Here is an 11,692-nt window from a genome sequence, read left to right as displayed (position 1 = left end):
GGGATTTTATTTACAATTTAATTTCAATGTTGAACAATTTAATTTTGAATAAAATTTGGAATATGGTCAAATTTTAATTTGTAATTTTATACACAATTTAAATTTGATTTTTGAATAAAATTTAGAATATGTCCAAATCTTAGTTGAAGATAAATTTGAGAACAAAATCTAACAAAGTCAAATTAAATAGGGAATTTGTTTAATTTAATTTTTTTTATTTTAATTTGAAATTAGGATAGAATCAAATAAGGAAATCTAATTTGATTTGGATTTTCTAATCTCTTATGGAACCTAGGAAACCTCTATAAATAGAATCCCAAACCCCCCCTCCCCCCATTATATTCATCACCTCCTCTACTTCTAATCTTTCATTTCTCTCATTTTCCTCTTTTCTTTTAACATTTTCTTCCTTTTTAAAAAAAAAAAAAATTTCTTCCTTTTTTTCTTTTTTAAAAAAAAAACATAATTTCATTTTTTTCTTTTTTCTTTTTTCTTCTCTTTTCCGTTTTCTTCTCATTTTTTATATTATATATATATATGTATATATTACTAACTTGCCCCCTTGCCCCTTTTTTTAATGGGAGTTAGAACTATCAGCGACCTGCACTTTGTTGTTTCCCTTACTTCTTCATATATTTGCACAAAAGGTGGTTTTTTTTTTCTTTTATATATATACATATATATATGCACATATATTAGCAAGGGCATTCGACGTGTGATTGTCAACTCTGCCAGAACGATCTGCCTCCTACTAGACATAGCCCTTATGTGGGTGACTGTGTAGCATGCAGGTCATCAGCTTCACCAACAACGATCTGACTCCTGCTAGACACAGCCTCTATGTGGGTGACTCTGTTGCCTGCAGAAGTGGTCGTCAGCTGTGCCAATAACGATCTAACTCCTGCTAGACATAGCCCCTATGTGGCTGACTGTGTAGCCTGTAGGGGTGGTCGCCAGCTTCGCCAACAATGATCTGACTCCTGTTAGACATAGCCCCTATGTGGGTGACCCTATAGCCTACAAAGGTGGTCGTTAGCTCCACCAACAACGATCTGACTGCTGCTAGACACGACCCCTATATGGGTAACTGTGTAGCCTCAAGAGTGGTCGTGAGCTTTGCCAATAACGATCTGACTTCTGCTAGACACGACCCCTATGTGGGTGACTGTGTAGCCTACATGGGTGGTCGTCAGCTTCGCCAACAACGATCTGACTCCTGCTAGACACAGCCCCGATGTGGGTGACTATATAGCTTGCAGGGTTGGTCATCAGATTCGCCAACAACGATCTGACTCCTGCTAAACATGATCCCTATGTGGGTGACTGTGTAGCCTGCAAGGATGGTTGTCAGCTTCGCCAACAATGATCTGACTCCTGCTAGACACGACCCCTATATGGGTGACTGTATAGCCTGCAGGGGTGGTCGTGAGCTTCGCCAACAACGATCTGACTCCTGCTAAACACGGCCTCTATGTGGGTGACTGTGTAGCCTACAGGGGTGGTCGTCAGCTTTGCCAACAACGATCTCACTCCTACTAGACACGATCCCTATGTGGGTGACTGTGTAGCCTGCAGAGGTGGTCGTCAGCTCCGCCAACAACGATCTGACTCCTGCTAGACACGGTCCCGATGTGGGTGTTTCTTGGAGTTAAACTTGAGTTGGTATTGATGTTGAAGTTGATTTTATGTGATGTGGTTCAATCTCTAATACTTGATCCTCTGATTCTCTCTTAGTTGGATGAATGTGTTTGACTTGAAGAAGAAAAGCACCGAACGTTCTTGAAGTAGAAATCTTGGAAGAGTCTTTGTGTCTTCAAGGGTCTTTTATCTTTGAGGAGTGCAGCTTCAGGAGTCTTGGGAGTCTTCTGCTTGTTGATGAATTCTCCCTAGGCTTTCTGAATGTAGAAAATATTTGTATCTTCAAAGGACTTCAGTTTTCAGAATGCTTGTATCTTCAAAGGACTTCAGTCTTTAGAATGCTTGTATCTTTGAAGGACTTTAGTCTTCAGAATGCTTGTTTCTTCGAAGGATTCAACCCCCAAACACTACTCTCTGAATATAGAAAATGTTGACCCCTGCAAATGAGGGGAGCTTGTTTATTTATAGAGCTCCTTGATAGGCTTCATGGGCTTAGGCCTGGCCTTGATTGGCCAATGGGCCTGACCTTTGGTCCTAATTTAATTGGACTTGGGTCTGACATTTGAGTCTAATTAATTGGACTTGGATCTGGCCTTTAGGCCCAATTAACTGGGCTTAGGCTTATTTTGGCTTTTTAGGCCCACCTTATGGCCATATTTGGGTGTAACTGGGCCCAAATTATATTGTCAAATTGGTCGAAATTAATTTTACTCAATCGACGTCTGCGACGAAAACACATAATTTTTCCCCGATTTCAATTCGAGACATGTGTAAACTCTTACTTGGTCATAAATTTGACGATTTTGAAATTCCGTCATTAATATAGCAAATGACTTGGCGGTCCGTGGTTGGTCTGAAATTTCTCCTCCAACGAATGCCCCTTTTCGAGATTTGTGCACAGATGTGGGTGAATGAATCTCGAAAAAAGATAAAGCCGACATCGAGATACAAGTAATTCGGTCTTGACTTCGATGACCTCAATTTAATTAAACCATGACTTTAGTGACAAGTTTAACTAAACTTTGTAATAGGGGACGGCCAAAAAATTTTTATTAAAAAAGTCTCAACCTTTATCTCAGACTTGATTTGATTTGGAGAGAAAAAACGTGGGAATTTTGAATTTAAAATGAAATTCAAGTTTCATCCCTAATTTAATTTAATTTGGAGATGAAAATTTTAAGAAAGAAATTCGGAATATGGCCAAATTATAAGATAACTTTGAGATTTGTCCTAATTTAATTTGATTTTGGGATAAACTCAGGAATCTCGAATTTAAAAATAAGTTTCATCCCCAATTTAATTTAATTCGGGGCTAAAATGGAATTTTGAATTTAAAATGAAATTCAAGTTTCATCTCTAATTTAATTTAATTTAGAGATAAAACTTTAAGATTTTGGTTTTAAGAAAGAATTCGGAATATGGCCAAATTTATAAAACAACTTTGAGCTTTGTCCCTATTTAATTTGATTTTGGGGATAAACTCACAAATCTAAAATTTAAAAATAAAGAAATAAGTTTCATCCCCAATTTAATTTAATTTGGGGCTAAAAATGTAATTAATAAAAGATTCAGTGCATAGCGAAAAGTTTTAGAAAATGAAGGGAAAAAAAATCAAAGATAAGATTTGGGTGGTAAAAAAAAATTTTATAAAAAAACTAATAAAATCTAGATTTAACCAAAAAAATCCAGATTTAATAAAATTTGAGATTTCCTAATTTAATTCTAGATTCAGTGTAGTCCCTACAAATAGGGCTCAATCTGTATTTTCATCCCAGGCAGGTAGAGAGAAAAAATGACTTCCCTCCTTTCTCCTTTCTTTTTTTTTTTTTTTCTTTTTTTCCTTCCTTTTTCCTTTTTTTTCCTTTTCTCTTTTTTTTTTTCTTTCTTTCCTTTTTTTTTTTTTCCTTCTACTTCTATTTTTTCAAGAAAATTTTGTTTTTATTCTCTTTTTATTTTCTTTTTTCTTTTCCCTTTTTCTTTTTTTTTTTTATTTCTTTCATCTTTTTTATTTATTTATTATCTTTTATTATTTTTTCCTTTTTTTACTAACTTGCCCCTTTGCCCTTTTTTTAGCAGAGTTACAACTATCAGCGACTTGCACTTTGTTGGTTCCCCTACTTCTTCATATCTTTGGAGAAAAGGTGGTTTTTTTTTTTTATATATATATACATATGTATATGCACATATATTAGTAGGTGCGTTTGACGTGCGACTGTCAGCTCCGCTAGCACGATCTGACTTCTATAGACACATCATTTATATGGGTGACTGTGTAGCCTGCAGGGGTGGTCGTCAGCTCTGCCAACAACGATCTGACTCTTGCTAGACACGACCCCTATGTAGATGATTGTGTAGCCTAGAGGGGTGGTCGTCAGCTCCGCCAATAACGATCTGACTCCTGCTATGTGGGTGACTATGTAGCCTGTAGGGGTGGTCGTCAACTCCGCCAACAACGATCTGACTTCTGCTAGACACGACCCCTATGTGGATGACTGTGTAGCCTGCAAGAGTGGTCGTCAGCTTCGCCAACGATGATCTAACTTCTACTAGACACGACGCCTATGTGGGTGACTGTGTAGCCTGCAGGGGTGGTCGTCAACTTCACCAACAACGATCCGACTTCTGCTAGACACGGCCCCTATGGGTGATTGTGTAGCGTGCATGGGTGGTCGTTAGCTCTGCCAATAACAATTTGACTCCTTCTAGACACGACCCCTATGTCCGACTGTGTATCCTGCAGGGGTAGTTGTCAGTTTCGCCAACAACGATCTGATTCCTGCTAGACATGATCGCTATGTGGGTGATTGTGTAGACTACATGGGTGGTCGTCAGCTTTGCCAACAACGATCTGACTCCTTCTAGACATGACCCCTATGCGAGTGACTGTGTAGTCTTCAGGAGTGGTTATTAGCTCTGCCAACAACGGTCTGACTCTTGCAAGACACGGTCCTTATGTGGGTGATTGTGTAGCTTGTAGGGTGGTCGTCAGTTCCGTCAACAACGATCTGACTCCTGCTAGACACGGCCCCTATGTGGGTGACTGTGCAGCCTGCAGGGATGATTGTCAACTCCGCCAACAACGATATGACTCCTACTAGACATGACCCCTATGTGGGTGACTGTGTAGCTTGCAGGTGTGGTTGTCAGCTTCGCCAACAACGATCTAACTCCTGTTTTTTATCTTCACGGTACGGGTCTTCCATGGTCATTGAGGCTTATAATCCTTATCGATTTAGTCGACAACTCGGATTCTATCAAGATGTTCCGTATGACCTGGGTAGGGAAGTCTCCGAAGCTAACTTCCCTAATGTACTGCGACATTGGATGATATGTGTCCTTCATCCCAGGTGCATCTTCCTACATGTCTGCTGAATCTGTCATGTTACTTCACGTTATAGAAATTGGTGGTTAGCAAAACATGGCACTTATCTCGAAGAAGGGATATAACACTTAGTAGATAGTACCTCTTCCTCTCTCACAAAATCTAAGGTTGCCAAAAGGGCTAACAATGAAGAGGTAAGTAGCTTAGCATGCTTGGAACTAATGGACCCACTTCTGGGCAAGATATAAAAAGTCTGACAAACAGCCGATATGCGAAGAAGGATTCTTTGATGAAGTCCCATGTGTTTCACAATATTTTGACGTCACCGCTCTCGAGGTAACCATTCGGGGTCTTTTTTTTCTTTTTTTCTTTGTTTCTGTTATCATCTCTTTGCTATTATTTGTTTATTTAACTTCCTTTGCTTCACAGTCACCTTTAGACAATCGGATTCTAAACATTGGAGAAACCTCAAAATCTTTCATGAGTTCTGATGGTTATGATTCTACGCTTACCCATGTTGACAAATTTAAAGCACCATTGGACACCAGCGCGACTCTAACCCGTCCTCTTGTGATTAATGAGCCGCCTGGGAAAGTAAGAAAAGCAATGTTCGTGGCTAGCAATGTTCGTGGCTGCTTCTGAGGTCTCCAACTTTTGTGCTATCAGCGTGATTTCTGATGTTCGACGTCATGCTGTTTCGACCATGTGGGAGACCATACATAAGAAAATTATGCGCATTCCTTTTGACAAAGTCCTTTAGCTTGAGGATGAAGCTTGCTAGATATTTTATGCAATTTCTAACATTTGCGGGGCTAATCTTCCTCCCCTCAAAAATCTTGTCGATGAGTATTTTTGGAAGGTAGAGAACTATAACTAATTCCAATCATCGTTTTCTTTCCAACTAAGTCAGGCAGATAAAAGTCGTCGATTGGAGGAGGCCAAATTCAATTTAGAGAAGATGTTGTATGATGAAAGTAGTGTACTTGCCCTGAAGAAGAGCCTTTGGAGTGCGATTCTCATGCATTGTAGGAAGAAAAAGAGTTGTTAACCAAGCTAGAAGCCATTAAAACTGAACGTGCTGAGGTGTCTAAGCTGCTTCTTGAAAGCGATGAACTTTTAAAATAACACAAGCTCGAAGCCTCTAAATAATCTTGAAAGTACTCCTGCTCTTACTGAGAAAGATACCAAAACTTTGGAGATCCTTAGTGGAATGATAGAGGTCACGCAACAGGAACTGGAGAACTATAAATGGATGCCTTGACTTGACATTGCTTGTCCCTTTTTTTTAATGCATACCTCAGTAGTTAGAGACCTAAAAATTTTGTAATTATCCTTTTATTGCTAGATTTGCTAGTCGAAGTGTCAAAAATTTTTAAATGGAAGCCGCCTTTTCCTTTTTTTTTTTTCTTAACGACGCTTTCCGGTGCTTTGAAGCCTCCTTCATATTTCTGTTTCTTCTCTTTTTTTTTTAATTTATCTATTTATTTATTATATTAATTTATTTTATTATTATTATTTTTTGCACTGGACTCATGTATACACACACATATATTTTTTTTACCACGTGACTGAATTTAAATTCCTTTAAGCTGCCTGTGTACTCTTTATAATGATAGGGATCAAGTCATAACGTAGTTCAAAAGATTTTTTTTTTGCACGCGATTGAACTTAAATTTCTTTAACTTGCTTACATACCCTTTATAATGATAGGGATCAAGTCGTAACGTAGTTCGTACAAAGGTCTTTTTTTTTCTTACATTTGTTAAGCATAAAACTTCTTGAGAAACTTGCCATTGATTGGGCTGACTCTTAGCTCGTCTTGATTAACTATCTTGTATGCTTCATTTGTGTAGACTTCTTTGACGACGTAGAGCCCATCCCATTTAGGTGTAAACTTGTTCCCCATATGTCTTGTTGTGATAATTGGTCTCCTTACAGCGAGCACTAGATCACCAACTTGAAAGTACCGAGGCTTTACATGCTTATCGAAGGCTTTAGACATTCGCACCTGGTAACATTCCAACGCTTGTTGAGCTTCTAATCGTTTTTCATCCAGTGCTTTCAACTCTTGGAGCTGCAGTTTGGCATTTTTCTCTGTAGTCAGCCCTTCTTGCATCGCCATTCTTAGCGATGGAATTTCTCTTTCTAAAGGAAGGACAACTTTTACCCATAAACGGGAGAGTATAGAGTGACTCTTGTAGGGGTACGGTGAGTGGTGCGATAAACCCACAACGCTTCACTGATCTTTTCCTGCCAATTTCTCTTCGACTTGGAAACAATTTTCTTCAGCAAGTTGCACAATGTCTTGTTAAATGCCTCTGCCAACCCGTTTGCGGCGGCATTATACATGGATAACTTGTATTGCTTGAATTTGAATTTTTCACACAACCTGTCCATCAAACTGTTGGAGAATTTTCTCCCGTTATCCGTACGATCCAATGGGGAATACCGTATCGATAAATGATATGAGTGTGGATAAAATCCACCACCTTTTCTTTCTTAGCTTCCCTTAGAGCGCATTCCTCAGCCCATCTTGAAAAGTAGTAAGCGACTACGAGTATATAGAAGTGCCCTGCTGATGATTTAGGTGTTATGGGGCCGACCAGATCAAGCCTCCATGCTTCGAAAGGCCACGAGGTTATGGTCGGATGCAGAGGCTCGAGCGGTTGATGAATGATATTCGCGTGATATTGACAGGCTTCACACTTCTTTGCATAATCCATTGAGTCCTAGATCATCCTCAGTCAATAGTAACCCATTATTTTCAGTTGGAATTGTAACTTTGGTCCAGCTTGATGTGCGCCACATATACCTGAGTGTGCTTCCTCCAAAGCCTTTGCTGACTCCATTTTATTGAGGCATCGAAGGAAAAGTCCTTCAAGGGATAGACGGTATAGAACCCTTTTGTAGTAAATAAAATGCGCGACCCTCCTTCAAACCTCGGTTTTATGGTGGGGGTCGTACAGGAGCCTTCCATGCTCAAGGTAATCTATGATGGGCTGCTGCCAGTCTTCCTCGTCGGTTAGGTAGACTGATATCGCATTTGTTTTCCCACATGCAGTCCCGACTGGAGGTATAACCCATCTCTGACAAAGCGATATATTAAGGGGCACATTATCCAGGACTGTTAAGGCAATGGCTAAGTTTGCCAAGGCATCCGCTTTCTTATTCTCCATCCTCGGGACATGCTCCAACGTCACGCTTTCGAACTTTTCCATCAATCGACAAGCGTAAGTGAAGTATGGTTTCAAGTCGTCATGCTTCAACTCGTACTGGCATAAGAGTTGATTGATTATCAACTTTGAGTCACCGAAGATCTCTATACAAGTTACCCCAATCTCTAAGGCCATTTGGAGACCAATTATCAAGGCTTGGTATTCAGCAACGTTGTTCGAGCATAACTCGGCGAGTGCGAAACTATAAGGCAACATGTGTTTTTCTGGAAAAATGAAGACGATACCTGCCCCCGCACCACTTCTCCGTGCCGTACTGTCAAAGAATATAACCCACAGCCTTAAGGTTTCTGTGAAGAGAACTTCATCATCGGACAAGTCTTCACTTAATTCCCAATCCGATGGAATTAGGTGATCTGCTAGGAAGTCGGCCAATGTCTGCCCTTTAACTGCCCTTTGCGATACATAAACGATGTCGTACTGTTGAAAAATGATTGCCCACTTGGCTAAACGTCCTGAGATGATTGGCCTGGATAGAACATAATTGATGGGATCGGCTTTTAAAATTAAATGGACTGTGAAGGCTTGCATGTAGTGCCTCAACTTATCTATGAAGAAGAAGAGCACAAGGCACGACTTCTCAACTGAACCGCCATAAAAAATATCCTCAAGTATCTATAGAGAACGAGGGGCTACATGCTCGTGTATGGTTCTAAGGATTTGATCTTTACTGGATACACGGACTTTGATTTTCAGATTGATAAGGATTCTAGGAAATCCACATCAGGACCAATGTTTACTCTTAACTGACGAACAGTAGTCTGAAGGAGTACCAAGCAAGGGTGTATTGTTGACTCCACTATGGAGACCAAGAATGTAGTGGCTTGTAAAGCTGCTAAGGAAGTTGTTTGGCTCAGAAAATTCTTGATTAACCTGGAAGTCGTTCCAGGTATGTCAAAGCCTATTACACTTTATTATGATAATAATGGTGTTGTGGCTAATTCCCGAGAGCCTAAGAGTCATAAGCATGGGAAGCACATAGAGCGAAAGTATCATCTCATCCGAGAGATTGTGCATTGAGGAGACATGATCGTCACACAGATAGCTTCGGAGCACAACGTTGCAGATCCTTTTAGAAAGGCCTTCACAGCTAAAGTGTTTGAGGGTCACCTGAAGATTGTGGGTCTATGCGACAGGCCACGTCTAGACTAGGGCAAATAGAAGATTTGTACTGGATGCGTGTTATGCCCTAGTTTATTGCTTTGTGTACTTTGTATATTGTCTATATTTTACACCCCACTAGCTTTAGGTTAAGTGGAACTTTGTACAAACATTTTATTTATGTAATAAAATATTTGATGTATTATTTCAAAATTAGTTGCATTAACCACAAACCAATAAACTAAGATCCAAGATTATCTTATGGCTTAAACATGTATGTAGAGACATACGGGTGGATCATGTTTATGTGATAACCTGAATTGTCTGTAGTAGATGGATAAGGTTGGATACCTTATCCTAGTGACACTACGAGTATGGCCCGCTTTGTAGGTGTTACAATTGTTGTAAAGTGCTACAAATGATTTGATCCTGATTATTTATGTGGGGACATGTGAGCGGGATATTCTATACAAAGGATATTGTATAAGACTAGACTACGAAATGTTTAGTCTCATTATCTAACGTCGTTCATAATAGAGACTTACATTTCATCAGGATGACCATAGGTAACATGACCTAAATCCTGAGTGAGTTGTGAACTCTTGCCTATGAGAGCGGTTCTTTGATTTGTATGGGTGAGAGTGGCTATATCGCCGACTCAAAAAGCCTACCATTTTGGGAATTCGTTTCATTGTGGAGCTGGGAACACAATTACATAAGAAGGAATTCACTCTTTTCCCAACATCGTGACAATTAAATAAATTGCTCCCTTAAGGGCTGACTCGGGGCTTGAACAATGTGGCGTCACACCCTCTCCTGTTCCGAGAGGGGTATGATCATAGTTGGATTATTATTTATTATTCATTAGACGAGCCAGTGTACTTAAGGAGTTAAATGTAACTATAAGGGCAAAACGATAATTTTGGCCTAACTATACTTACGAAAAATTTGTGAAGGGTCATCGTACTGTTTATTGGTTATATCTAATGGATATAAAAATATATCTGTGGTGTGAAGAGTGCAGCTGTCGGTCTTTAGTGGAGTGCCTGATAGTTAACAGATGGTGAATAATTTAATTAAAGAGTTTAATTAATTATTCACATATCGTTGGAGCTTCAAGTTACAAGTCCATGAGGTCCCTTCGGTAGCTCAATAGGACTAATGAGAATCAGTTTTTGGATTAATTTGAATTGTTTAATTAATTGAGTGAGTGGAGGACATGAGTGAAGGACGAGCGAATCAAAGAGGCAGATGACCACGCCAATATCGGGCAACTAAACGAACGAATGGAAAATGATTTTTGTAATAAGATAAAAAAATAAAATAATAAAAAAAATTATTGATAGTTTTTTGTCGCGCGTGTGAGATGATCACAATACCCACATTTGTCTATCTCCTCACCTCCTCTAAAACATGGGTTCCCCTTGGGGCCCAAACCCATAACTCAAGGTGGGAGTTTAATAAGGTGATTCTACTTGTTGATCATAGCAATGTAGGATTCTAAAAAATAACTTATTTTTCATTTACTAAAGTTTTTCACCAACAGTTTCCAAAAGAAAAAAGGGGATAATTATTTCAAATGGTAAAAGTGCTGAAAATATTTTCAAATATAACAAAATGTCGTGATAAACCGCGATAGACTACAATCTATCAAATGAGATATATCGCAATTAGAGATGTCCACGAGGTGGGACAAGGCCAAGGGTGTCATTCCTCAATAACGCGGGAAACTTTGCCCTGTTAGCTTTTTTTTTTTTTTATGAAAAAATCCAATTAATTTAAATAAATAACGTGGACAAAGTTTTTCCCACTCCCTCTCCCATTACCCATCTAATCGGAGAATTTCCGTCGAGACCCCACCCGTACAAAGAAATTAGATATCTCTAATTACAATTTATCACTAATTGACAACAATATTTTATTACGTTTATAAATAAATTGGTTTATTTTACTTTATTAGAAACGGACAAATAAAAAAGAGTGCGTTTTGAAATCTAAAATAAATAGTACATGGTTTGACTTTTAAAAAACTAAGGAATGAAACACGAAATTTGATTGGTTGGTGAGGAAGTAAGGCGTGAAGGCGGGTGAGAATAATAAAATATTTCCCGTGGTTTATGGATGTTTCGTTCCGCCTCCGGTTTCTCGGTAATTTCATTCTGGTTTTCGACAAAAACACACCGACCATCTAATATTATATCAATTTCTCAACTTAAAAACTACTATTTAATATTTATTATTCTTTTGGTTAAATTATCAATTTGGTTAAAGTTTCGATTTGGTTAATAAATAAATTATTCGTACCATTTTACATGGCCATAATTTACACGTTTTCTATTTATTTATTTTGTAATAATTAGCCAGGTTTATTTATCAAACTCATTTGAATTAGCTGATT

General features: G+C 38.7%; 2 protein-coding genes across 2 annotated transcripts; both read right to left on the bottom strand.

Annotated features, from left to right (window-relative positions):
- Positions 1 to 6,722: 6,722 nt before the first annotated feature.
- LOC150033753 (uncharacterized) lies at positions 6,723 to 7,082 on the bottom strand. The gene has a single exon (XM_090317055.1). The coding sequence runs from the start codon at positions 7,080 to 7,082 to the stop codon at positions 6,723 to 6,725; it is 360 nt and encodes a 119-aa protein (XP_090173181.1).
- Positions 7,083 to 7,893: 811 nt separating this feature from the next.
- Positions 7,894 to 8,724, bottom strand: LOC150033752 (uncharacterized). The gene has a single exon (XM_090317054.1). It carries the CDS (start codon positions 8,722 to 8,724, stop codon positions 7,894 to 7,896), a length of 831 nt encoding a protein of 276 aa, XP_090173180.1.
- Between the last annotated feature and the right edge of the window lie 2,968 nt (positions 8,725 to 11,692).

Source organism: Benincasa hispida, chromosome 9 (genome assembly GCF_027475165.1).
Source record: "Benincasa hispida cultivar pf3 chromosome 9, pf3_genome.v1.1, whole genome shotgun sequence".
Taxonomy (NCBI): domain Eukaryota; kingdom Viridiplantae; phylum Streptophyta; class Magnoliopsida; order Cucurbitales; family Cucurbitaceae; genus Benincasa; species Benincasa hispida.
Note: the sequence above shows the minus strand (reverse complement) of the source record. Positions and strands in the feature narration are given on the sequence as shown.